This window comes from Conger conger, chromosome 4 (assembly GCF_963514075.1).
Source record: "Conger conger chromosome 4, fConCon1.1, whole genome shotgun sequence".
NCBI classification, from domain to species: domain Eukaryota; kingdom Metazoa; phylum Chordata; class Actinopteri; order Anguilliformes; family Congridae; genus Conger; species Conger conger.
The window spans coordinates 8256113-8283612 of NC_083763.1; the positions used below are offsets into that span (position 1 = coordinate 8256113).

General features: G+C 48.0%; 1 protein-coding gene across 11 annotated transcripts in view; it reads right to left on the reverse strand.

Annotated features, from left to right (window-relative positions):
• eps15l1a (epidermal growth factor receptor pathway substrate 15-like 1a) overlaps positions 1–27500 on the reverse strand; it is a 50589-nt gene that overhangs the window by 14778 nt on the left and 8311 nt on the right. For 6 of the 11 annotated variants that reach the window (XM_061238001.1, XM_061237999.1, XM_061238005.1 and 3 more), the window contains exons 3-21: positions 27371–27460; positions 26881–26928; positions 26417–26512; positions 26213–26278; positions 25625–25750; positions 25256–25315; positions 24360–24602; positions 21452–21609; positions 20826–20982; positions 18746–18808; positions 16872–16957; positions 15698–15770; positions 14491–14652; positions 13876–14073; positions 7150–7314; positions 4774–4879; positions 3895–3945; positions 3025–3167; positions 2388–2553 (exon numbers count right to left, since the gene is read on the reverse strand). In XM_061238001.1, coding sequence (XP_061093985.1) covers positions 2388–2553; positions 3025–3167; positions 3895–3945; positions 4774–4879; positions 7150–7314; positions 13876–14073; positions 14491–14652; positions 15698–15770; positions 16872–16957; positions 18746–18808; positions 20826–20982; positions 21452–21609; positions 24360–24602; positions 25256–25315; positions 25625–25750; positions 26213–26278; positions 26417–26512; positions 26881–26928; positions 27371–27460 — 2257 coding nt within the window. Of the gene's footprint in view, positions 1–2387; positions 2554–3024; positions 3168–3894; positions 3946–4773; positions 4880–7149; positions 7315–13875; positions 14074–14490; positions 14653–15697; positions 15771–16871; positions 16958–18745; positions 18809–20825; positions 20983–21451; positions 21610–24359; positions 24603–25255; positions 25316–25624; positions 25751–26212; positions 26279–26416; positions 26513–26880; positions 26929–27370; positions 27461–27500 lie in introns of those variants that run through there. The other 5 variants (XM_061238009.1, XM_061238003.1, XM_061238000.1 and 2 more) reach the window with 4 other exon arrangements.

Genomic DNA, 27500 nt, shown 5'->3' on the forward strand with positions numbered 1-27500 from the left:
CTGCAAAACAGCCCAGCATGAGACCGTCATGGAAACCAACGACGTGGCCTTGTTTCAACCACACACACACACACAACTTCATGCATTTGAAAGAATGGAGGTATTATGAGAAAGTGTGTGCTCGCCCAGCCTGGTTTCCATGACTTCACAGTCTCCCAGAACAGGGCATTTTACAGGGTCTTTTCACACACGATGTTTGTGTGCAAATGATTAGCCAATTACAGGCTTGAAAGGGCTCCAACTTTAGAAGCCCAGTATGAATGCGTTTACACACCCTGGCTTCTGCGATAGTCACAGTTTGGGGTTTGGGGGCGGGGGGTTTGGGCATGATCAATGACTGTAACAAAGTCAGGCTGTGAAGAATGTAGCCATCAAGTAGCTCATTTATAACAGCCTTCTGCGTAGCGTGCCTCACGCGTTTAAACTCGGACGGTATTTAAGTAACAGAAAAGTTAACCCAAGGCTGGACTCCAGACGCTAACCTTCACAGCAAATCTACTGTTCAGGCGAGGATATGGGATTTCGGTGTTGCATGGAGCGCTGTGTTTCGTACGGACTAAAGCAATTTCCTGGAAAAAACAGAAGTGTCCCAGCGTAATGCTGGAGAATAAACACTTGATTGAGAATAGCTCCAGTGAGTAAAAGATTCCACTGTTCAGGGAGTATTTCAGGTAGCCTTTCCAGGGCGGCCATCTTGGGATTCATCTGGCCACAATGGAGGGCTTGTTTTCACTGGGCCTATTTTTAGACCGCACGTAGTTACATACGCAAGAGGGCTTCTAAATATAGAATTCACAAACCTTGTGAAAAAGCAAAGCCAGAACCAAAAGCGTGCTGTTCTTCTACTTCATTACAAAACGGTTACACTTCACCCATTTTTAAAAAAGAAAAAACTATAAAAAGATGGCACGCAATTCCTGAGGACCTTGAGGAATTCACTTTAATGTGCATCATTCATTTAAATAATTTTAGGTTTTTACAGAAGTAACATGTAATTTGAAGGGTCCTACAAAAGAAATATACAACTCAATCATAAGCACTACATAAGAGCTATACAACTCGATCATAAGCACTACATAAGCATCCAGAACTGAGTCAATCCAGTCAGTCCACAAGATACCTCACAGTAATATCTACTACTGCATCAATGTCGACATGACACACCATACGCAAACTGGTTATTTGACCATATGCACTTATGAATGCTTACGGAGTGCTTATGAAGGAGTTGTACAGCTCGTATGTACAACCATTCAAATACAGTCACAGAAGTGTCTTCACCGTTCCGACTAGAAAACCCTGTGAACACACGCAGCACAGTCACTTCCACTCTGATCGGAGTGGAAAGGGACGTGTCACTTTCTCACGCTGTGTGAGAGGCAGCTCACAGCCGCGCTCACACAGACGGGAACCCTTTTCGCAGTTTCTCACCATCTCCGCTCCTATCTCACACACACACACACAGGCACACATATACACACACACGCACACACAAACTCACACGCCACTCCCCTTGGCAGCGGAGCAGCCCGCAGCGAAACCGAAACACGTCCCCCCTGTGGTCGGCCGGTCCCAGAGGAGAGTGGCTGTGACAGGGCCGCGCCCGCTCTACGGGAGAGGGGTCAAGCTCTCGCAGAGCAGAGCCACAGCTCCTCGGCTCAGAGCAACAAGCGCACCGGCTTCAATAGGGCTGCTCTGGACAACTCAGGCTGCACGATATCCATCCATCCATTCATCCATTATCTTAACCCGCTTATCCTGAACAGGGTCGCAGGGGGGCTGGAGCCTATCCCAGCATACATTGGGCGAAAGGCAGGAATACACCCTGGACAGGTCGCCAGTCCATCGCAGGGCGCACACCACCATTCACTCACACACTCATACCTACGGGCAATTTAGACTCTCCAATCAGCCTAACCTGCATGTCTTTGGACTGTGGGAGGAAACCGGAGTACCCGGAGGAAACCCACGCAGACACGGGGAGAACATGCAAACTCCGCACAGAGAGGCCCCGGCCGACCGGGATTCGAACTCAGGAGGCTGCACGATATAGCAAATACATTTTCTAAAGCATAATAAGAATAAAACACCACCATGGGGAGTATAGATGATCTTCGTCTCAACGACACACCCGATGTGGTAGCAAACGCCGAGGCGTTAAGAGGCGATGTGAAATTTCTTCCAGGAAATGAAAACATCACTGATCAACACAATGGATGGGTGTTACTAAGACTATCAGGAGCTTCTATGGGGATCATGCGATTTCTTCCTTCAATCACACGGATGCTACAAGGCTTCGATGCATCCTGCAGCCATAGCAACGACAGGGCCGGACTGGGCCACCGAGAGCCTGGCTGTAGAGGGCGTGTGCCGGTCCCGGGTCATACCTGGGCCTTTGGGCTTCGGGCTGGTGGAGGTGAAGGGTTCACTACCGGTGAACTGGCTGGGGCTTCCGCTAAAGTGGCTGGGGCTCCCGCTGAACTGGCTGGGGCTTCCGCTGAACTGGCTGGGGCTTCCGCTGAAGTGGCTCGGACTGCCGCTATAGTGGCTGGGCTGTAAGAGAGAGGAAGACGGGTTTTTACAGTACATCATGTTACGCTACATTACAGGCATTAGGCTGACGCTCTTATGCAGAGCGACGTGCGCTGAAAAACCCAAGAGAGAAGCACAGTCCTATATGCTAAAGGTGACCGCATAGATAAGAACCTGGACCCTGTAGATTAATCTGACGAGAACAAATAAACAAGAGCAGCAATACACAGTCTTAGCAAACGGCACACATACCAGCCGATTAGAAATTACAGGGCGGTAGGGAGGGTTGGGGAGAGGTGCAGCCTGAAGGTGTTCAGAGCCTCCACGGGGAGGTCGTTCCACCACCGCAGGGCCTGAACAGACGGCAGCGGTGTGCAGGTGCGACGTGGGGGGAGGCGGCAGGCCTCCAGAGGTGCCAGGGCCTTGTACAGGGCGCCAGTTCGAGCGTGAACCCGAATCCCCCCGAGAGAACCCGCGCCGTTCCCACGTTACCTTGGAGGGGAGCGTGGCACTTTTATTGAAGAGGTCCGGGGACGTGAAGGGGTCGGCCTTGCCCGTCTTCTTGAAGAAGTCTTCGGAGGACGACGTCGTCCTGAACGGGTCGGCCTCTTTGAAAGGGTCGCCCCCAAAAGGGTCTGGGAGGGGAGGGGAGGGGAGGAAAGGGGAGTCAAACGTTCAGCAGAGGGCGTGACCTGCGCCTCGCAGGACCCACGCGAAGCTTGCGCCCGCCTCGGTCCGTCAGCGAGGGCTTCAATAAACTTTCGGTCCGTGACAGCGCACTTTCGAGGAAAACCTCCACCTCGGACGTGATTCACGGGGAAAGCCCGGTGGCCTTTTTGATACCAGACTATAAAACACCAGCCGACACATTCTCAGTTTCTACACACTTGAAGACCGCACGCTGCCTACACCGTGGCAGGCAAGCGTGGAGCTGGCGTTCGCAGGATTGCCAGCGTTTGCTTTGGCTGCTCGACGTGGACGTGCCTGTATCTCCCTTCAGATCGGTAAACTCACGAATGGGAGCGGCCGCATCTGAAACAGCTGCGAGTGCTCGCATGCGAAACAAGCCAAGCTCCAGTGCTTTCAGAGGCTCAGGAAACAGATCGTCTCAGAAGACAGCCGCGAGAGAGCAGTGCCAGGCTATAGGAAACCGAGACCAACTCTCGGGCACAAGCTACACAAGACATCGGGGCTCTCCGTGGCATTTGAACCACACAAGATACAAACAGAAACACCTGGGCCGGCTATATAAATAGCAGCATTTACATAAGAGTCGGTATCAGTGCATCGCTAAGTGTGTCCTTCCATAGTTGCTTAACTGGACATGTTGAAAGCAGGAAGGAAACGCCTGACTTTGCGTACCTGCGGGGGCAGGTGGCTGCTTCGAGAAAGGATCGTTCTGGAAAGGGTCACCTGAGCAGGCAGAGGAAGAGGACAGGGGAGCGGAGGAGGAAGATGAGTAGGAGACATCAGTGGAAACAAATATCTTGTAGACACTAGCAAACACAACCAGGAACAAACAACACTGAGACATCACATTTCTGTCCGTTACAATGCACGCCACAGCAACAAGAATGCACTCAGCAATACGCAGTGATGCGGTTTGTGGAGTTAAATGCTCAGCAGCAGGTGGAGAAGTTTTGGACTTAAAGCTGAAAGCAGAAGCTGCATCCTAGTCCTAGGGGGGTGATGCATGTCTGGTGAAATGGGTGACATTAGCTCAGAGGTAAGAGTGGTGGGCTGGCAGTTGGAAGGCTGCCTGTTTGTTCCTCCGGCGTCGGTGTCTTAAGTGTCCCTGAGCAAGACGCCTAACCCCCCCAATTGCTCCCGACGAGCTGGTTGGTGTTGCTGTTGATGTGTGTATGCGGATTTGTGTGTGTGAATGAGAGACATCAATTGCAAGGGGCTTTGGATAAAAGCACTACAGAAAATGCAGTCCGTTCACCATTCACCATATGTGAACTGGAGTGCTGAACTGGGGGCCAACCTAGGGGTGACACAGCTGTGACTGTAGGCGGAGATGCAATACAGCGAAAAGGTGTTAAAACGTGAATCATAACCAGAGTTAGAGAGGGAGAGCAGAGGGAAACCCACGTGAACAGGATACGGAACATACCTGACATGAACTTTAATTATACTTCAGTAATTCCTAAGTGTAAAATAGTATCTTTCAGGTATATTTCATTATGCGGTTCTGCTGTTTGGGATGCTGAGGAGGGTCTTTATTGTGAGAATCAGCACCTTTAAAAGGGTCTGTTTTGAAGGGGTCTTCAGAGTGGAAGGGGTCTGTGTGCAGGTCCTGGGGGGTGTTGTTAAACACGGGGGTCTTCGCCTTGAACGGGTCCTCCTGGAGAGAGAGGAGGAGAGAGAGAGGGACAGAGAGAGAGAGAGGGAGAGAGGGAGAGGGAGACAGAGACAAACAGAGAGATCCAGTTTTCAGTCTCGTTCAGATCAGCAAATTAAGTACTCAATCTCAACTACCGAAAAATCCCATGTACCATGTGATACTCTCGACCTCATATCTTTTCAACCAGTCGGAATGACTGCTGTACAATTATTTGATCCCCGATTAAAACCATAATAAATTCTTAACATTACATTACATTATTGGCATTTGGCAGACGCTCTTATCCAGAGCGACATACAGTTGATTGGACTAGGCAGGAGACAATCCTCCCCTGGAGCAACGCAGGGTTCAGGGCCCTGCTCAAGGGCCCAACGGCTGTGCGGCTACAGGCCGCACAGAGTTCTCAGTTCTCATTGAAAGCCAAAAGCCCCCGGGATTTGGGTGGAGCCACTTCATATCGGGCTTGGGACTGAGAGGGTTAACCCAACTCCCTCTCTTCTCACTCCTCATTAAGTCAGATGTGGGGACTGACAGTCTGCTCATGTCTTTATTATACTTTCCATACTTTTCAGTTTTTTAAAAAATTCTGCTGATTTCACGACCTGTCAACCGGAGTTGATGCGGAGGAATGCGGGCTTAGCCCGAAAAAAGAAAAACCCCCAGAAGGAAGTTGGCCATTTTAGAGCGAAGCCGGCCGGGGCTAGCGTGCGCGGCGGCTAACGTTTCACTTTAATAACGCGCGGGCCGGTCCACATCCTCCCGCGGCCCGTGTCCCGACAGCCCAGGGTCCCAAAGGCGCTCAGCTGTTCCCAATGAAGCGGCGGTCCGGAGGAAAGCCTGCCTCGTGTCCCGGGAGGGGTTGGGTTTCCGACCGTGCCCCCCCCGCCCGCCCGCCCCTCACGTGCCAAGCGTCAGCCACGGCCCTTTCTGAGAAAAACGCCGCGTGTTATGTTTTAATAACGACCCCGTGTTTCGGCTGGGGGCCCCGTCGCCCGACCCCGTTTTGCCATGACATAAAACTCTGTGAGGGATTAAGGGTCAGGAGCGGGCCCCCGTGAGTTCACCCCTCTGTCCCCGGCTCAGGTACGGGAGCACGTGGAATAATACTGCCTGCTAAAACAACACCGCCGAAAGCAGACCCGGACCCCAAGAATTCAATTAGCGACACGCCAAGTAGGGCACGACCGCAACCGAAGATGGAAACGCGCAGAAACCTGCACGCGCGGCACTTCCCAACCCTTTTCAAGCGCTTCGCAGGAAATAAAGTTGAGTTCTTTCATATGGTCGCAATCTCCACCTGCGTGATCTGCTTGTTGCTTCATCTGCGTTTCTTGAAAGCCCCCACAGCTAAAAAGAAGAACACCGGTTTTTCACAGAGTGTGGTGTGCCTGCCTGACTTCTTTCTTTCTTCTTAATTCAGATTATACAGGCTCATTAGTTCAAGGCCTATCACATCACTCCATTACGCTAAATTAGTTTCCTCCAGGTATTGACCTTGGAGGAGAAATCGGCCAGCATATTTCACCCTGCAATCGGCTAATAATACATTTGACTTCATGGCAAGAAATACAGATGAATTCCCAAATGGCAAACGTCTTGCAGAAGTACAGTAGGCCTAGGGGAGGGTGGGTTAGATTGTCTTTGGCTTTCAGTTTGGAGACCCCTGTTTGTTATAGATGAGAAAGGAATTCTGGACAAATATTTATATTTAAACATTCAGCAGACCATTCTAGCCAGAGAAAGCTACACAGATGGCACTTTTTACATACAACCCACTTATAAAGCCAGAGACTAACAGAAGTAATTCAGATTAAGCACCTTCCTGAAGGGTACAGTACCCCGAACCCCAGCTGGGAACCAAAATCATAGTGTTTGCATTGCAAGCTCAGTTTCCTTATTACAATACTGTCGCCCTGAATCCTGGGGACCCTTAAAGGTGCTGTAGGGCCATACTTCATATACAAGGACTAGAATATACATTTGTGAAAACATTTAAAAAGAGAAACTATAATAACGCTTTTTGACTTATGATGTGAGGTCACCGAGATTTCTTGGAGCCTTGGATCTCCAACCCAGATCTGGGTTGAAATAGTACTCCTTTCGAATTCGGCATTCGACTAAGCTTGCCCGGCGTATTGGAACAAACGAACGACCCCAGAAGTGAAAACCCAGCCCGTGGCCTCCTCGCCGTAGGCTGAAAGACGGGAGACGGAGACGGAGAGAGACGGTCGGAGCGCGGAGGAGCGCTGGGACCCGGGCCTGCTCCTCACCATGCTGCTGAAGCCGCCGTTCTCCTTGTCGGGGAAGCCCTCGCTCATGTCGGCCAGGTTGGTCATGCTGCCGCCGTGGGTGCCGTTCAGCGTGCTGTTGTACTGCTCGATGCTCTGGCTCACCTCCTGCTGGTTGTCCTGGATCTGGGACAGCTTGCTGCGGGCCTGCAGCAACAACAACAACAACAACAACAGGCGCGCGTTTTAGCGATATCCGAGGCGTAAGCATTTCAGTGACAGCCATCAGGCCAACAGTGTGTCACACTTTAGAGATACTGAGCGCGCCAACAGCGCGTACCATTTTAGCGATACCCAGGGCGTAGCATTTCAGTGATAGCCATCAGGCTAACAGCGCGTAGCACTTCAGCGATACTGAGCACGCTAACCGCGTGTAGCATTTTAGCGATACACAGTATGCTCATTTAGCAAGATCCGGCACGCTCAGAGGGAGTAGCATTTCAGCGCTAGCAAGGCTTCAGGTTGGGCCGTGCACGCAGAAGCCTAAAAAACATGAGGGGGCATTGTCCAACACTCTCCAGAAAGGCAAATCAACACTCTGCTAAGCCATTAAACCAAATCACTTTATATGCATACGCTTTCACTTTGCAGATGTTGTCATCCTCAGCCATTTACAGTGTAGAGAACGTAGAAGTGTAGAAGTGGGCTCACCCCGGTCATACAAGCTGAACTCACTGAAGCATGCATTCAGAGTGCTCTTCACTGGATCACACAGCTGCCAGTGTCCTTAATCAGGGCCCGCTTGCGTGTGTGCGCGTGTGTGCATGCGGTCATGGGAATTTCACCCCACTATGTCCCCCTTTTCTGGACCCAGAAAAAGTGAAGAAGGTGGCCTCTGCTCTGTATGTGTGAACTGTGGCTGACCCACACACTAATAAAGCCTAAATCAGGCACTGTCTTGAGAGGTTAAGGAATGGCCATTTAAAAAAAATAAATTAAAAAAATGTAATCGCCTCTGCAAACGGTTACCTATGCGGCTAAAACCTGATCTCTGCAGACCCTGAAACTCCAGTTGTTTCCTGAAGCATCGGTTTCGTTCAGGAAGGTTAAAACAACAACAGATCTCCTCAATAAGTCATCTGTGATAAAAAAAGAACAAAAAAATTTGACTAAGAAACAAGCAACTCAAACTGGTCACAAACGAGTGTGGGAATCAAAAACCGCTAACAGCTACGAAATTTAACAATGCAGCACTTTGCCTGTGTCAAATACGTACACTTTTGAAGAACACTGCCACGTACACACAAACAGTAGGCATGCGTACAGTGGGCACCTTTGGATTTCAGAAAAAAACAAATTAGTAAAAAAAAAAAAAAAAAAGAACATTGAAACATGGGAGTATATGTATTGAAATATCGTTTTCCCACGTTTGAAAATAACAGATTATTATCGGTGTTGTTTATGAAATGCAGCCTTTATTCATTTTTATTAAGGGTGCCAATAACTCTGGAGCCACTGTGTTGCCAGATCACTGGGTAGTGTTGCCAGATCACTGGGTAGTGTTGCCAGATCACTGGGTAGTGTTGCCAGACTGTTGATGATGACAATAGATGTTACACTCAGAAACGACTTACTGCGCTTACAGGCAAACAATTCGAAATATTCAAACAACAGAAACTGTACATGACAGCATGTATTGTCATTGTAACGTATTGCCCGATTTAATGTCCCCCACATCTGTTTATGAATTACAATTGGACTTTTTACCATGCATGTCCGTTTAAATATACATGCGAATATGGACTGAATATGTACATTTCAATCTTCTGTTAGCTCACCGAGAACAACCGTTAGCTCAGTGAAATCTTCAGCCACCATCCATCACCAGACAGTCAGTACACAAGCACATCTGCGTACAGAGTTCTGCCTAGCATCACGCACAATGTGTTGCAATACCACAGAGCAAGAGCTCCGTGCCGTCGATATAAAACGCCCGTGCAATCAAACGTTGGGTCTGGACTTAATCTGGGGTACCGATCGGGGCGGAAGAAGCCCACGTTGTTTCCGAGATCGCTCACACGCTAAACCCCTGGTCTAAAACCATCGTAAGGTCGTGCGGAAACGGTCGCATATTTCAACGGCTGGAAATTTTGGGCCAGAAATACCCAGAATTACAGTAATCAAGCTGCGATCCTTCCTCCCGACCGCTTTAATGTGTTATAAATAAAATAGCCACTTTCCACATTAGTGACGAACCGCGCCGTTCGCTGCCGCTGAAAGTGGGCCTTTCTTCAGCCAGGGGCTTGCCATGGAGCCACACACCGTCCAAGCCCCCAGTATTTACCTTGGCTCCCACACCCCCTCCTGACTCCAGCACGCTGCCAGGGGCTGGCTCGGCGTTCCCCTTTCCGCAGGAACGCGCACGCGTTCTCACAAAAGCCCTTTTGTGACGTGGTCGGGGCCCGTGCGTTGCGACGCATTTTGAGAAGCCGGACGGTGAGAATCGCGGAGGTAGCGAGGTGTGAGCGCTGGCAGAGAAACCGCCACGCCCAGCGCTGAGAGACAGCAGCGCTCGCTGTAGCGGAAAAGACAGCCCGAACAGCCCGTACTCTGAGCTTTGTATTCAAATGGAGCAAACCGCAAACCACCTACCCCCATCACTGCCAGAAATACCATCTTACCATGAGAAAAAGGCATTGTGCTGACGTTGGGCAAACTGCACAAGCATGAATCATTTTCTACGTGTATGCAAGAGGTGGTTGTGACATGCTTTAAGGTTCTGCAAAAGTCACTGTAAAAAGTTCAATGCAAAACCTCTGCTGGTATGGTTTCATTTGTAAGTAAATTCCAAGGTGTAAAAACAGCATATAAAATATTTGACACATTGGCTTGCTCGTTCTCGGGTGTTAATCAGAAGTCTCCCTCTAGTGGCTGTCGGTAAAAATGCTGGAACATTCGAAAAGTGAACGCCCTACACTGCATGAATTTATGAACTGCATCTGAAACATAATGACTGGATGTGCTTATTTAAAATGTATATACTTTTCAACAATTACATTAAAAACATTTTTATTTAAAAATATATATATACCCTATAGTCTTTAAACTCTGCATCTACACCCTAGTCTCTTATGTACTATAAATGGTTGGCATTTATATAGCGCCTTTATCCAAAGCGCTGTACAATTGATGCTTCTCATTCACCCATTCATACACACACTCGCACACCAACGGCGATTGGCTGCCATGCAAGGTGCCGACCAGCTCGTCAGGAGCATTTGGGGGTTAGGTGTCTTGCTCAGGGACACTTTGAACCGGCAACCCTCCGACTGCCAGACGACTGCTCTTACTGCCTGAGCCATGTCGCCCCATGTTACTACAGGTAAGACTATCAAATTATAAATATTAATAAAATATGCATCCAACTCCAAACGTCAGTCTGCGAAAAGGCTTGTGATGTTTCTACACAATAAGGAAAAGAGGTCACGATTGTTTCAAGTCCAAAAAAAAAAAACAACAACAACCACCACCACCACAAGAACAACAACAAAAACCGTTAAACCAAGTCAGCAGTTCCGAAAACAACAAATCTGTAGAGTTCAAACATTCACTGCCTCTGGCAGGTGAAGACAGCGACCCCCTCTCTCTCTCTCTCTCACTCTCTCACCCTTCACACCTGTGATGTTTTTTCGCTCTTTATCGCTTTATCACCCGGCCAGGTGAGCACCGTTAGCAGTAACCGCTACGCTCACACCTCTGCGAAGCGGCACGCGGCGCCTCCCCCGACCGCAGGGCCGACCCCGCCCTTTCCAAAACCACTTCTGTTTACGGTTTTCAGAGATTCTGCTCGGGGCAGGAAGAGCTGGGTGCACGGCAGGGCCGCGGCACGCGCGCGGGGGGGGGGGGGGGGGGGGAGGGGGCCTGTGGGGGCGCGTGGGCATCGAGAAACGACGGCGTGCGCCGACGGCTGAACGGCCCTCGCCTTTCCCCCCGTCATACAGAGAGCTGTGGTTTGTTCACGGTTTATCGAGGGCTGGGCCGCCCTGGGGAACTCAACTGGGACAACCGTACTCCTGATTTAAATCACGACTGAGAGAAATCCTAACCACCGCCACGGGTCCCACCCACTCTAGTGAAAGTGAACACCATCATCTCTTTACCTGAGACGCCCGGCCCAGTTCCTGGAGACCAACCGTCCTGCAGATCGAAACGGGGCCTGCTAAACGAGGGCTGAAATTAAAACGTACAGGACGACAGACCTCCGGGAACAGGGTCGCAAGGCACAGCTCTTTATTCTTCCTTTGTGCCCTGGCCAAGGCAACACGATGGCGTTGTGGTAAGCACTGTTGCCTCGCTAGAGGGAGATCCTGTGTTCACGGTGGGCCCAACAAGCAACTTAGCCACGAGGCTACAGGCTGCACTGCCTGAGTGTTGGAAGATGCTCATTACATTACACACATTACATTATTGGCATTTGGCAGACGCTCTCATCCAGAGCGACGTACAGTTGAATAGACTAAGCAGGAAACAATCCTCCCCTGGAGCAATGCAGGGTTAAGGGTCCAACGGCTGTGTGGATCTTATTGTGGCTACACCGGGATTAGAACCACCGACCGTGCATGTTACATTACATTACATTACATTATTGGCATTTGGCAGACGCTCTTATCCAGAACGACGTACAATTTCAATTGCTACCCGTACAACAAAGATAAGGACCAGGGCCTATTTTTTTTTTAAACAACAAATAAACAAACAAAGCAAAAGTGACCAAACGTAACTATCCAAATACTGCTTACCTGGCCAACTAAAAAATACCAAAACAACGTAAATCACAAAGACAACAATTAAGGTTCACAGGGAGGTAGGGAGGGATGGGGAGAGGTGCTGCTTGAAGAGGTGCGTCTTCAGTTTGCGCTTGAAGGTGGGGAGAGTTCTGACCTCAACAGGGAGTTCGTTCCACCACCGTGGAGCCAGAAGTAGTAGTCGTGAGCGTGAGGTGGAGGTTCGGAGAGGGGGAGGTGCCAAGCGGCCTGCGGAGGCTGAACGAAGAGGTCTGGCAGGGGTGTAGGGTCTGATGATTTTTGGTAGGTAAGCTGGGGAAGACCCCTTAACTGCTTGGAAGGCTAGCACCGATGCAAGCCATGACAGGCAGCCAGTGGAAGGAAGTAAGCAGGGGGGTGACGTGTGAGTATTTGGGAAGGTTGAAGACCAGACAAGCTGCTGCATTCTGGATAAGTTGGAGGGGTCTGATGGCGGACGCTGGAAGGCCAGCCAAGAGGGAATTGCAGTAGTCCAGGCGGGACCGAACCATCGCTTGGACCAGGAGTTGGGTCGAGTAGGGGGTGAGAAAGGGGCGGATTCTCCGTATGTTGTATAGGAAGAACATGCATGACCGGGTCACCGCCGCAACGTTCTCGGAAAGGGACAGTCTGCTGTCCATCGCCACGCCGAGGTTCCTTGCACTGGGTGATGGCGTGAGTGTGGTATCCCCGAGGGAAATGGAGAGATGGATGAATATCATTTCAGTCTTACCTGGGTTGAGCTTTAGATGGTGGTTGTCCATCCAGCTCACTCAGGCAAGCAGAGATACGGGCAGAAACCTGTGTAGGTGGTGGGAATGAGATGAAGAGTTGGGTATCGTCCACATAGCAGTGGTAGGATAGCACATGTGCAGTGATCACAGGGCCAAGGGAACGAGTGTAAAGAGAAAAAAGAAGCGGGCCTAGGACTGATCTACTCCTGTGGCAAGGGGCCGAGGTGTCGATACCGTAACCAGCCCAGGCAACCTGGAAGGAGCGACCAGAGAGGTAGGACTCAATCCAGTCCAGGGCTGTGCCACAGATGCCCGTTGCTGACAGGGCGGACAGGAGGATGGAGTGATCCACAGCGTCGAAGGCAGCAGAGAGATCTAGAACAACGAGGACAGAGGAGAGGGAGGCTGCACGTGCGGCATGGAGCGACTCACTGATGGAGAGGAGCGCGGTCTCTGTCGAGTGGCCCGATCTGAAGCCATGACTGATGGGGGTCTAGCAGGTTGTTGTTAGAAAAGTAGAAGCAGCTTGTTCTATGGTTTTAGAAAGAAAAGGAAGAAGAGATACCGGGCGGTAGTTCTGGATGATGGAGGGATTTTTAGCAACGGAGTGATGTGGGCCCTCTTGGAGGATGTTGGAAAACAGCCGGAAGACAGGGAGGAGTTGACGAGGGAGGTGACAAATGGGAGAATGTCAGGTGTGATAGTCTGGAGAAGAGAAGAGCGGATAGGGTCAAGGGCACAGGTTGTAGGCCGGTGGGAGAGCAGGAGTTGAGAAACATCAGAGTCTGTAAGGGGGGAGAAAGTGGAAAAGGAAGGGATGGGCCTAGAGGGGGGGGAAGGGCACAGTACGGGCACATTTACCTTAACCACTACGCTACAGGCCACCCTGCTCATAGGCACCTTGTCCTCCATAAGGCACAGCTCCAGCGTTTCACTGGGGAAGGGGGGTTGGTTCAGACATGACTGGCCCTACCAGGTTGATCTCGCCCTGGGTTCACAGCTAGCCCTACCTGGTTGACCTTGCCCTGGGTTCACAGCTAGCCCTACCTGGTTGATTTAAACCTGGGCTCACGGATGGTCCTACCTGGTTGATCTCGCCCTGAGTTCACAGCTAGCCCTACCTGGTTGACCTCGCCCTGGGTTCAGGGCTAGCCGTACCAGGTAGATCTCGACCTGGGTTCACAGCTAGCCCTACCTAATTGATCTCACCCTGGGTTCAGGGCCAGCCCTACCTGGTTGATCTCGTCCTGGGTGGCCTTGAGGGACTTGATAATGTTCTCCAGCTGGACCTTGCCGGCCTGGATGCTCTGCTCCAGCTGGGACTCCTCCTGCTGCAGCCGGTTCAGGTCGGCCTTGGCCCGCACCAGCTCCTCCTCCTGGCCCTGCAAGTCCGACTCCTGCGAGTGGATCTGGCTCTGCAGCGTGGCGATCTGCAGCACCACAGACAAAACAAAAGTCCTTCTTAACAAGTCCAGACCTTAGATTTATATGTGTCTAACTAACATCTTTGACAAAAATGAGTTTAGTGCTCTTATGAGGACATGTTTGTGTGAATTCAAGGTCAAAAATACAGGTGAAAAAATTACATTACCATTTTTAGACTACATTTACTTCCATCATTACAGCATTTCCAACGCTGTACTTCGAGTACTTACTTACAGTATTACTACAGAAGATGCAAGAAAGTCTGTGCATTTTTTTTTTGTTTTGACTGCCTTCAAGTTTACGCGCAACCCTAAATGAACCGGCTAACTGAACTCAACAGAATCCACTTAATTGTAAACAGTAGGGAGGGAGAGCGGACAGCCAGATATATGTTGCCAGGTATTGGGGCTCCCCCGCCTCACCATGTGGGACTCCTCCTGGCACTTCTGCCGGACCTCGTTGAGCATGTCCTCCAGCTTGGCCTTCTGCTGGTCCATCTCCTCCAGTCGGTCCTGGGCGTCCTGCTTCTGGGCCTCCAGCTCCTGCAGGCTGCTGGTCTCCCGGTCCAGGTCGTTCTGCAGCTCCTGCGGGGGGGGGGGGGGGGGGGTGCACGGGCGGAGCAGCCGTTAGCATGTTAGCATTAGTGCAGTCCCAGAGTGCACTGCTTTCACAGTGAGGAAATGCGCCTTAAAACTACACAGCAGTGGAGCACATAACGAGCTGCCCATGCTCCAGTCTTTCCCTCAGTGACGCCTGGAAGCCAAGCTGCTGCTTCCAAGACCGCAGGTCGGCCAGCGGGTTCTGCTCCGCCTACCACAGATTGTGTACACACGTTTTTGCAAGTGGTCTTTATTTAATGCATTTTTATCAAATCTGTGTTTAGCTACATTACTGAGCTAGCTAGTTTGCTAAGCTGTCAAGTTCTGGTTCTAAAAAGCCGCTGCCGTCCAGGTGTCACTGAGTGAAGGAAAGCACCCTGGACACAGGAGCGCCTATGACTGCACTGAGGGTACTGTCAACGTCACTCCATCCGTCCATTATCTAACCTGACTCCTGGTCAGGGTCACAGGGGGCTGGAGCCTCTCCCAGCATTCACTGGGCAAGAGGCAGGAACACACATTCACATTTACATTTTTGTCATTTGGCAGACGCTTTAAAGCCAAAGCGACTTACATGAACACACCCTGGACAGGTCGTCAACACACACACACAGCACACAGTGAATTGAAGTCAGTTGATACAGCTCCTGCATGTTGCAGGTCTATGACACTGGGAGCTGAGACTTCCTCAGTGACCTGTCCTGTGTGAGATATGGCAGGGATACTCCAATCCGGCCCTCAAGGGCAGCGGGACTGCAGCTTGCCTTTTCTACCTGATCAAACAATGCCACGACTGGCCAGAAATGTACCTGACCTGCTGTCCCATGTTGAAATTAGTCTGTGGCCCCAAGGGTGCGTACCCCTGACATACGGTGAAATTCCAATAACAATTAATTCTTTATTTATTGTAATTATTTATTATTATAATTTATTGTTCATTGTTTTATTGACCACCACCACCACTCGATCTGTGTGCAGCAGAGCCGATTCAGGATCCCGGTACGAGCCGACAGCCGACGGCTTCACGCACCTGAACCTCGGTGGACTTGTGCCTGATCGCCTCCTCCTTTTCCCGGATGTCCTGCTCCAGCGTGTATTTCTCCCTGTTCCGAAACAACGGCAGAAGCTCGTTCACATTCAACACCGCGGAAAACCGGCCGGCACCGCACCCCTGTCCCCTTCCACAAAGAACGGGAAAAAAACCCCAAACACGAACGCAAGAAACAACAGGGACGGCGACACGTCAGAGAGATAGAAGGGGAGGGCGGTTACCTGAGAGTATTCCAGTGTGTGAGAGCGAGTGTGCTGACGCAGCGTGTGGAACAAGTGACGAAAACAAGAGATTTATAAAACACACACGCTAACGGAGACCCCGGGGCTGCACAACGAGGCGGGGGGGGGGGGGACCCCGAGAACGAACAGAGCCGCTCACGCCGCCCCTCAGACATCACACCTGTACCACCATCACCTGTCTGTGTGCATTTTACCACCAGCGCTCCGCTACGCCCCAAACATCTACAAGGCAACCATTACAAAGACCAACACGCCCTCTGGTGGGGGTTCGCTGTCACTGCAACAGCGATGACTTCATGTATTTATGCCAGGTTAAATCAAATTGCTTCATGCCCTTGAGATAACTGAAACCGACTATTAACAGCAAATGACAGTTTAACAACATTATTTAATGTGATTTATGAGTGCAAAAACGTAATTTTTGGAATGTATAAGCACAATGACAGGGCTTTTACCGGTCAGAAACAGCTCAGACCAGGTGAACTTCTGCTCTGGTGCAGTCTCCAAACACGGTAAATGCCCCATAAAGATGCTTCCTCAATTGGATCAAGAATTGTAACCACAGCAATAACATATCAACTCATCTCCAATTTGTTCCTATTCAATGTACGTAACTGAGCGAAGCAGATTATCCTCAACGTTCCACTGTTGTCGATAAATTAAAACAATGAACTAAACCAATGTTGTCCTCCAAAACCGTATCAACATTAACATATTTGTATGTATGCATCTTAGCAGCATGTAGATTTTGAACCACAGTGTTTCAACAGACAGGAAAACTGTGAATTGTAAGAGCAAAGTGCCAGATGAGGCGATATGCCAATTACACAAAAAAACCTTCAAACAAAACAACCTCAGCCGGTGAGAAATAAAAGCAAAATGAGGTAAAAGAGAGCGGGTGTGATGGTTACCTCTGCAGCTGAGCGATCTCCTGGCTGATGTCGTCCAGTTCTTTGATTCCAGTGAATTCCCCAGAGCCCACAGAGCTGGTGCTGTCCTGTGGGGGGAACAGCAGGGGGCGCTGTCAGCCGTGCTAACGGAGGAGAGCGGGGACTCCAGAGGGACAGAGCCCAACACAAGCACACACAAGTGAGGGGGGGGGGGGGGGGGGGGGGCGTCCCAAAACCTGAAAAACTCACCCTCCCTTCCTCCACTCACCCCCTCGTCACCTCCCAGCCTTCCAAACAAGACGAGGGGAGGGGAGGAGGATAGATTTTTGGGTAATGGGACCCACCAGGGTAGGGTTAAGACAAAGGCTGTGTTCGAAACTACATACTACTCATACTATTTCAGGCTAACCTTCATTTAAATGCAGTACGAGCAGCACGAGTAGCGTGCGAGTAGGAGTAGGAGTAGCATGCTAACACAGCCCATAACAATAGTGGGTTTTCGAACACAGCCAAAGACTACCATAAAGGGACGGGCCACAGCACAGCAACGGGGTTTCTGTGTACAATCGCCACAAGAAATATTATCAGGAATCGACCAATCACACGACACCGTTCACAGCACTCACTGGGTGTTCCCACAAATGCTTTTTTAAATCTTGGGGCTACGGGGCAGTAAAGGCATTTGTTGAACAGTAGTTACATACCCACAACGTGAACATTACTGCCTGATACAGTGATTTGGAACAGAAACATCAGCAGCATAGAAAATAAAATAAAAAAAGGCATACTCAGTCAGCTATCTGAAGCACCAGTGGGGAACTCTCTTGGTTCAGCGGACTCTATGTGCACACAGGAGCGATGGCACATTCGCCCTCTCCCCGTTTGGCAATCGGACAGAGGGCCTTTTAAAAGACGGGGAGTCGAGGACCACGTCAGCCTTGCATGTGATACAGCCCCAAACACTGAGAGCTTCAGTTAAAATTAATTCACTGCCAAGGACGAGTCATACTCTGTAATAATAATAATAATAATGTTTTGCTTTTAAATACTAATAGAATAGACTGAGGAAAATGATTTTGGAAACCCCCTGTACTCAACAAAATGGGACGATCTGTACCCTGAGATTCAAATTCATCAAGTGTTTCTGTAGTGCTCAAACATATACAGACAAAAATGAACGGCACATTGCTAACTGTGAACATAGAAAACTACAAGAGAAAAACGTTAAAGCCATCTTTCACAGTGCAGAAATGAAATGTTCCTTAAGCCTGCAAAACACAGCCACAGCGGTTTAATACTGTCAACCAATGCCGAGTTTCATTGATCTGATAAGTGAAATGTATCGCGATTAGATTTCACACGGTGATCACCCACACCACAGCAGCAACCATGACTTCCCCTGTATTAAAGCTTTCAACTGTTAATGCTCATTAAATGTGAATTGAAGGAAATAACTTTCATGTGAAGATCAGAGATGCTTATGGACAAATGTTACAGTTATAGCTCTAAACCAATGAAAAATTATATACAGCAGACACTGCTCTATAAAGGCAAGAGGTTATATTATCCTCCAGGTGTTGCTGATGGTTACAGTGCAACATTTTCTTCATATGCATTCATATGAAACATGGAGGTCTAACCGTTTAAGGTGTGAGGTCACAAATATGCGATCAGAATGTTCTTAACTGAACATTCTAATGCTGATGCAATAATCGCTACTGAAAGCACTGGAGTTCTAGAACATGGCCTTGAGTTCTAGAACACTGCATGTTGAACATTCCATAAAACCTACTCTTCCAAGGGTTAAGACTGCAGTCAATGCAGTGAAAATGGTCAGAGGGGTGAGGCAGGGGCCTGACACTCCGTGTAATGATATGAAGGACTCAGTTACTCACACGGCGCATTTCAGTTAGAGCAGCCATTTCAGATCCTACTGGAGTCATATACCCTGACAGGCTCTACGGAGAAAGATGGTTAACCCAGAACAAGACATGAGACAAGTATACAAGGCAAGAAATTACAAAAGCTCACACAATGATTATACAGAGAGAGACAGAGAGAGAGAGAGACAGAAAGAGAGAGAAGAGAGCGGATTACATTCAGTCAATAAGGGCAGACAACACTTTAAATGATCGCATGAATACTTGGAACATGAAGATCAAACAAGGCCACTGTGAAACTCAATTACACTGAGTGTTGAGCGTCAAACTCGATTTGAATCAATTCACAGAGCTTAACTGAAATCTCCCAGCGTGTGAGATGTGTATCGGCGAAAGTGCATTTATAAGGTAGGTGATGTCAGACTATAGAAGGACAGTATAGAGGACTTTCTCCACATCACCATCAGAGCAGAGGCCACAGGGTAGATTCAGTCTGATTCCCATCAATCACAATCAGAAAATTAATGCAAAAAGCCTGTCAGAGGCTTAGTGGGATTCACTAAACCGTCGAAATGAGCCAAATTTACAATTAAGAATGGCTTGAGACAGTTATAGCCGGTGCCTTCTTAACGTTATTTTTACAAGCATGTGAAATTCAGGGCTGGACATGCTACAACATGGAGGACGTTTATAACCCTGGTTAATTTACCATTCCCTTCAATTCACTAAAACCTGCATTAATTATGAGCTGCATTTGTAATGGCAGCTCATATAAGCTCTTAAAATAAGAGCTTATAAATTTGCCGACAGTTACATTTGCTGGGCTGTGGATACAGAGTGGATGTAAAATGGCCAGAGCACCAGCCATTCGCCCAGACAGGAACAAATGTTGTCGATCAATGTACAGATTACAGAGAGACAGGTTTCACACAGTAGGGAGTGTGTGTGTGTCTGCCTGTGTGTGTGTGTGTGTCTGCCTGTGTGTGTGTGTGCCTGCATGTGTGTGCGTGTGCGCGTGTGTGTGTGTGCCTGCCTCCAAGTGCGGTGTGTGTGTGTGTGGTGTGTGTCTGCCTGCATACGTGTGTGTGTGTGTGTGTGTGTGTGTGTGTGTGTGTGTGTGTGTGTGTGTGAGTGTGCCTGCCTCCAAGTGCGGTGTGTGTGCGTGGTGTCTGTGTGGGGTGTAAATCATCGGCCGTGCAGCAACAGCCTTCCTGGAGGAAATGAAAAAGGACCTTGAGGCCGGTTCTCCTCGTCAGCGCTGGAGAAAGTGTGCGGTGTGACGGGCAGAGCCCTGTCCAATCAGCATGAGGCACAGCCCAGCCACACTTCACTCCACACCACAGGGTGACTTACGTTTAAAGCTGAATTACGTTTCCGCCCAGAACCAGACCTTTACCCCAACCCTACTCTACCTCTATCAGCGCAGGCAGGCTGTGTGGGACGCTCAGGTGCTCTGCGTCGCGGTGTAATCACCAACAAAGCCTCAAAGCCATTTCCAAAACTCATTTCGGCTCTGCATAAATCTGCGTGAAATGGTCATTAACTGGTAGCTGACGGACCAGATTCATGCCGCAGGGATTTAACACACCGGTTGGCATTTTACAGCGGTTACAGCATTAGCATTGCACATTGAACCCGCAGCAGCAGAATAAGCTTTGTGCAAAATCCCACAGAGCAGTGTAGCACAAAATCTGAAAGGCAGGGAGGAGCGCTATGCTAATGCTAGTCAAATCTGCGCATTGCAAACGGTTATCATGGGATCCAGCTGCTTGGTATTATGTACACAAATGTGAATAATACACAACTTCAGATCGCTCACCAATTCCTCTGAGCAGTCAGGTGGTTTTGAAGCGGGTAAACTGGTTTGTACTGAGGGGATTTTGCAGCTGGTAAGCTAGTTTGTACTGAGGCGGTTTTGGAGCTGGTTGGTATTGAGGTGGTTTTGAAGCTGGTTGGTATTGAGGTGGTTTTGGAGCTGGTTGGTATTGAGGCGGTTTTGGAGCTGGTTGGCATTGAGGTGGTTTTGGAGCTGGTTTGTACTGAGGTGGATTTGGAACTGGTTAGCGGACTCTGATGAGGAGGGCGGGGCACTCACAGGGACAGGGGTGCTTCGCTCCGATGGCGGGATCATTTCGGGGGTCAGGGCTTGGGGGGGGTCCACTCCTTTGCTGACCTTCTGCTGGATCAGGTACATGGCCAGAGAGAACTGCTCCCGAGTCAGCTTCCCCATCTGCCTGGTGTCAGCCAGAGCCCTGGAGAGGACACGCATAACATTTAACACACACACGCACAATGTATCAAACAATTAACACACACATACACAAAATGTATGTAACATTTAACACAGACACACACAATGTATCTAACATTTAACACACACACGCACAATGTATCAAACAATTAACACACACATACACAAAATGTATGTAACATTTAACACAGACACACACAATGTATCTAACATTTAACACACACACACACAAACACACACAATGCATCTCTCACACACACACACACACACACACACACACACACACACACACACACACACACACACACACACACACACACGTGCGTATCTCCCAGCATGTGTGCCAGTGTCAGTACGCAGTTCATGACACAGCCTGCCCTGACTCATTTTCCCAGTAAGCAGAGTAAACTGGGTTACGCAGCAGGGCAGGTCAGGTCCCACACACACACTCACGAGCGTGGCTCTCTCACCATATATGAGCCAGCAGGTTCTGCGGAAGTCCTGAGTGCATAAAGATATCCTTCACTTCCAGTCCGCTGACGAAGCCATCCAGGTCAGCGTCAGTCTTCAGGAAGATGTCATCGTACCGCCCCCTGTCTCCCACTGGGACCACCCAGTTCACTGACTGCTGAGAGACGCAGAGAGGGCCACAGGAAAAAGGTGAGAATTTCTCAGGCTAAGTTAGAGGATCCAACATTTTGCATATTTTTATTTCTCATAAAAAAATTTTTTTAATTTTTTTTAACCAGTCGTCTCATTGAGATTAAGATCTCCGTAGCGAGAGAACAAATGGAACACATATAAAAACATACAGACGAGTACAATTCACATATTAACATTCAGCAGTCAAATATACGAGTACACAGCAAGTACAACTAACATTAAGAAAATCCATTTAAAAGACTTTAAATGGTAAATACACTCTAGATCAAAGTTTTGCTGTAAATGAGGTTGTATGCCTACTTTATAGAGAAACATTTTAATGCATGCCATTATTTCAACATTAATGGAATAATATAATTTTGGCATAAAAAAAAACTGGTATAACATCGTATAATGTCAGGTTATCATACAGATGAAATCAGAATGTTTGGAACAAAGGTCGCTGAGATAGTTCCGCTTGGCCACAGCCGCGAAACGAAGTAACGTTACTTCAAAATCGACTGAACCAAAGCCGTGTCGAAACAGTCAGCTAGATAACTATGTCGAAAACGTGTTGTGTGTTGGACTGTAATGCCAAATGTAATCGGGCTTTTCTTAAGAGGGAGGATAACCCAGATCCTACAGTCTGTTGACAGGGCGGTCTCAGTTTTGACAAGTGCTTGGCACAGTCAATGACAGATGACACGAAGACGCGCGACATAAGTTTCAAAGAGTCAGAAACATGGAAAAACAAGACAAAACCAGAACTTCTGATTGCATTGCTCATGTCCTTCACTTACGTTGTTGGCAGCTAACGTTAGCAAATAAACACCAGCCGCTCATCGGCGGCGGTATAGAGAAATACTAGGATGATAACTTTACAAACATGAAACGTTAAATCCGACCTTGCCTGAATTTGGTGGTAACTCTACAGAAATACGGTTTCCAATAATGTTAGCTAGCCAGTTTGCACTGGTCATTCATGCTCATGATGTTGGCTAGCAAACGTTAGCTACAACCACATTGTATAAATCATATAAATGAAAAAAATACAGTTCACACAAACTACTTTGTACATTACTTGGTTAAATGACACGGAAAAGACACTATTCATATTCCTCAAGGGCAATAGGTAGCAGAGCCAGAGCCGTTAACAACGCGGAAGTAAGTAATTTGCAGTTGTGACGTCACGCTGATTTAATCTATAGATCAATAAAGATTGTTGTGCTTAATTTAGCCTCATATTCAAAGTCCGCAAACCAGCTGTTATGGATCAATACTACACGGAATACTGCGGAACACCTGAATATTTTATGCAAATGAGATACACACCCACTTTACCCACCCCAGAATGCACGTTCAAAATTGTGTCGAAGGCAGAGCCAGGCCGAAACAATGAGTGCAATTACACTTACACAAAAATGTTTCTAAGGGAACAAGAAATTCTATTCTCTAATTAAAATCGAATTCGTTTCTTGCAATTCCTTCCATCTGCGAGGAAAATCTGTTTTTCCCAGCTCAGTGTTTACATAATGAGTTTGAGAGAGACTCAGACAAATGATCATTACGCTCACAATCTGTTGCACAGAAAGCATAAAAAAACAGGAATTAAACAAGTATGTTTGCTAGAATATACAGTGTCATCCCTTTGATAAAACAGAAATCTCCTCTTCCATAATGAGTTCACCATGCAGGAGAAGATGAGGCAGAATATTAGCATTCATGTACAGAAAGTAGAAAACATTACACTAATCTCTTTGGATCCGATTTACTGCAGAGGATTATTGAAGCTAAGCTTAAAAAATAAATAAAAATAAATAAAACTTTCAATAAAGTCGACCGCCAATAATTAAATAGTTTCATTGAGCTGTCAGGACATGGGGAGGGTAGGCCCACATACAGCCTCATAAATAGTAAATCGACTTAATTTATATAGTACTTTTATCCAAAACACTTTACAATTAATGCCTCACACTCACACTCACACTCACACTCACACTCACACTCACACTCACACTCACACTCACACTCACACTCACACTCACACTCAATGGCAATAGGCTGTCATGCAAGTTCATATAGGACTCGACTGCAGTGCAGACACTGCTCGTTCCCGATTACCCATCACACGGCCCATCCATTTCCATACATTTCCATATTCCGCACTGTAAACCCAACGGTCTCGTGGGATAAGCCGCTGGGAATATTGTGGAAATACTAGAAGAGAACGGCTCCGAGCTAATGTGTTACTGAAAGGGAGCGTGTCTGGCTTCAGCTCAACTGATAATGCGTTGAAAAAGGCAGATCTATACGGCCAATTAAACTGACAAAGGCAACGTGCATTAGATAGAGCGTAATGAGAGGCAGGGAATAAATGTAGCTGTGCAGTCTGTAGCCCTCAGTGCGTGGGTAGAATATGGAGTACTAGTGGGGACAGTGTACCTGTGTGGATTTGAGCGTGCATTTTGGGGTGTACCTGTGAGGACTACAGTGTGTGTTTTTGGGGTGTATCTGTGAAGATTACAGTGTGTGTTTAGGGCGTACCTGTGAGGATTTGAGCGTGTTTACCTGTGAGGATTTGAGCGTGTTTACCTGTGAGGATTTGAGTGTGTTTACCTGTGAGGATTTGAGCGTGTTTACCTGTGAGGATTTGAGCGTGTTTACCTGTGAGGATTTGAGCGTGTTTAACTGTGAGGATTTGAGCGTGTTTACCTGTGAGGATTTGAGCGTGTTTACCTGTGAGGATTTGAGCGTGTGTTTTGGGGACAGGCTCCCGGCGCTGTTCAGGGAGTTCATGCTGCCGTGGGACGGGGTGGAGCGCAGGCTGTCCTTGGGGGGCGGGGGGCTGGCAGGGAGCACAGGGACCGCCCCGGGCAGGACCCCCACGGACTTCTTCCTCTTGGAGGGGGGGATGAGGGAGGAGGGGAGGACAGAGGGGACGGGCTCCTTCTCCAGGGCGCGGTAGACCAGGTGCATGGCCTGGAGGTGAGAGGAGACGGCGAGGGCACACACAAATAAGACACCACACTCCCAACTGATGGACTAATGCAGTACCGAGTGCATATCAACCGTTAAATTCTAATTCCGTTACGGTACACTTCACAATACACCCTGGCATAATGAGCTCTACCGTGGTAAAATGGAAGTTAGCTTTATTTATTTCACACATCTCTGACTCCCCTCCGATAATGTGTTGTGTTGCCGAACATTTGGCGACGTGATCATATATTTAATCAATTTTATCCTGAGCATCTATGGAATTCCAGAGAAAAACTGCTATACTGCTACAATCCTGTACTACATAATAATTATTACTTTAATTAATTCGTATTTAGTTATTTAGCTGAAGCTTTTTTCCCAAAGCGACAGTTGATTAGACTAAGCAGGGGACAATCCCCCCCAGAGCAATGGGGTGTTAAGATTAAGGGCCTTACTCAAGGGCAGATCTTATCTTGGCTACCCAGGGTCCCCTTCCAGGTCCCAATCAAGGACCTTAGCCACTAGGCTATAGGCTGCCCTTAATACATAATATTAAAACTATCACGCTACAAGTGAACACAATAGCACTACTACAGCGGCGTTTCGCTGAAGCTGGTAGCGAGACCACTGGAAGTGTGACAAGCAGTAGTTACCACAGCAAATTCATCTTTGTCCAAGTGTCCATCTTTATCTATGTCGCTGAGGTCCCACACCTGCGTTATATAAATATGAAAGAATTACGAGTGCTGCATTAAATCAATTAATTCCAGAAGCACGTAATTTATGAACAAGGACAGCATTAATGTAGGACGCGATTGTACATAACATGCCTTTATGTATAAACTCATCATACAGTTCAACAGGCCAAAGATCACTCAGGGGAGAAAATGTTGACTGTAAAAATCAAGTAACAGCCTGTCATCTAAAAGCTATAATAACACTATGCTGTTATTTCAGTGCACGGTGCCTCTCTGTTCTGCTTGGGTCGGTTATTCCACAGTTTTTGCACTCTCCCCACTTACCCTTCCTAAAACATCCAGAGGTAGTTTGGAGTTTATTAGCACTGGTTTGACTTTCTCACCAGATAGGAGTCCATTCACTGGTGCCAGACTTTCAAAAATCCCATCAAACTTCCCTTTTTCTTCCGGCTACACATGCAAGAATAAAAAAATAAAAAAATTAAAAAAAAGGTTAGTCATTCTAAACTTTCTGAAACAAACTGGACATAGAATTTAAATACTAGTGTATGATTACCATGGAGTAAAATTTAGTGTATATTTAGCTGTTAAATGCTTAAAAGCTTATATCATATACACAGCATATATATATATATATATAAAATATCTTAAATATACAACACACACAATATAAATCTTTAAAATATAATCTCCTTAGCGCTGCATTCAAAAACAATTTTCCCTTTTAAAGGAAAGTGTTTTTTTCCCTGCTAACGTGCAGCTTTCCCAGCAGAAGGCAAGTGTAACATATGGGCACACTGTGTGTGACATCAGCGAGCACTGTGTGTGACATCAGATAGCACTGTGTGTGACATCGGCGAGCACTGTGTGTGACATCAGACAGCACTGCGTGTGACATCAGAGAGCACTGACCCTGACAGCCCAATGGGATTCACTGGTGGATGAAGCTGTGCTAAGAGATGGGCTGCTAGTGTCCATCTGCAAAAACAAAACAAACAAAAATTATTCTACCACTGAGCAGAGAGCAGTTAACCGTGATGCTACAAAGTGCAGGTAGATACAGGTCTGAAGAGGCACCCTGTGGTGTGGAGAGGGGGAGCCGGGGCTGGCTCTTACAAATTTGGGCGGCGGTATGGTCAGGCCCAGGCTGGACAGGCAGACTTCCTGACCGTTCTGCGCGCACGCCACCAGCCGCAGTGCCACGTAGAATCCCTGGGAGAACAAAGAGCAGGTCTTAGGGCCCGGCCACACCAACAACTATGACTACAACTAACGCCGTCGTTTTAAAAATACTTTGAGCCGAAGTGGATGGAGTCTACACCCACAATTAGAACAATGACAGTGACAAACAGTATAGTTTGGGATCACATTCAGAGCATTTCTTTTCCAGCTGCATGAACACTCATGAATAAAACATTGACAGCCATTCAAAATCCACCCTAATTTATAGGCCGTCACATTAAAAATGGCATATGACCTAGCCGAAAGACGATTTATCATACATCAGTGTACGCTCACATCTTCATCGTCATAGGTACAGTACTTGTGTAGATGGGGTTTTTAACAAGACAATATTCTACCTGTTTATCCAAGAATCCCTTCCCATCCGGATCTGCCAGGTCCCAAATCTGAGAAACAAAAGCAAAAGGCAACAAAACATCAGCTTAACATAACTTATCATATTTAACCAGGAGCAATAAGGATTATCTTTCCGTGTAATGTAGAAATTCAATGCGCCTGTAATTCTGAACTCAAACACATCATTTGTAAAAAGAATTAAGAGCAATCTTTCAAAAAAACTAGCAAAGTTCCCATATTACATGAGCTGTGGATGAGGTGATGTTTTAGCCCCTATAATTATGCTTTGATGTTTTATCGGAGTTATAAATTAACCAACACCACTGAAACTATACATACGTGGGCACAGAACTAAGTGTCGAAGCACACGATCACGTGATAGCATTGTGTCCAATGACTGCATATCAGGATGACTCTGGAGCCTGAAATGGGGTGACGCAAACATTCCGGGGGGCTCAGGACCGAACAGACCGGCATCGCGCCCACGCTCACCTTCCCCAGGGTGATGTCGGGAAGTCCGGACTTCTTCAGGAAGAGGGCTGCTTCAGTGGGGCCCACTCTCCCCGTGTTCCCTGGGTCCACCTGCGAGGAGACACACCCCGTCAGTTATCGCCCAGCGGCC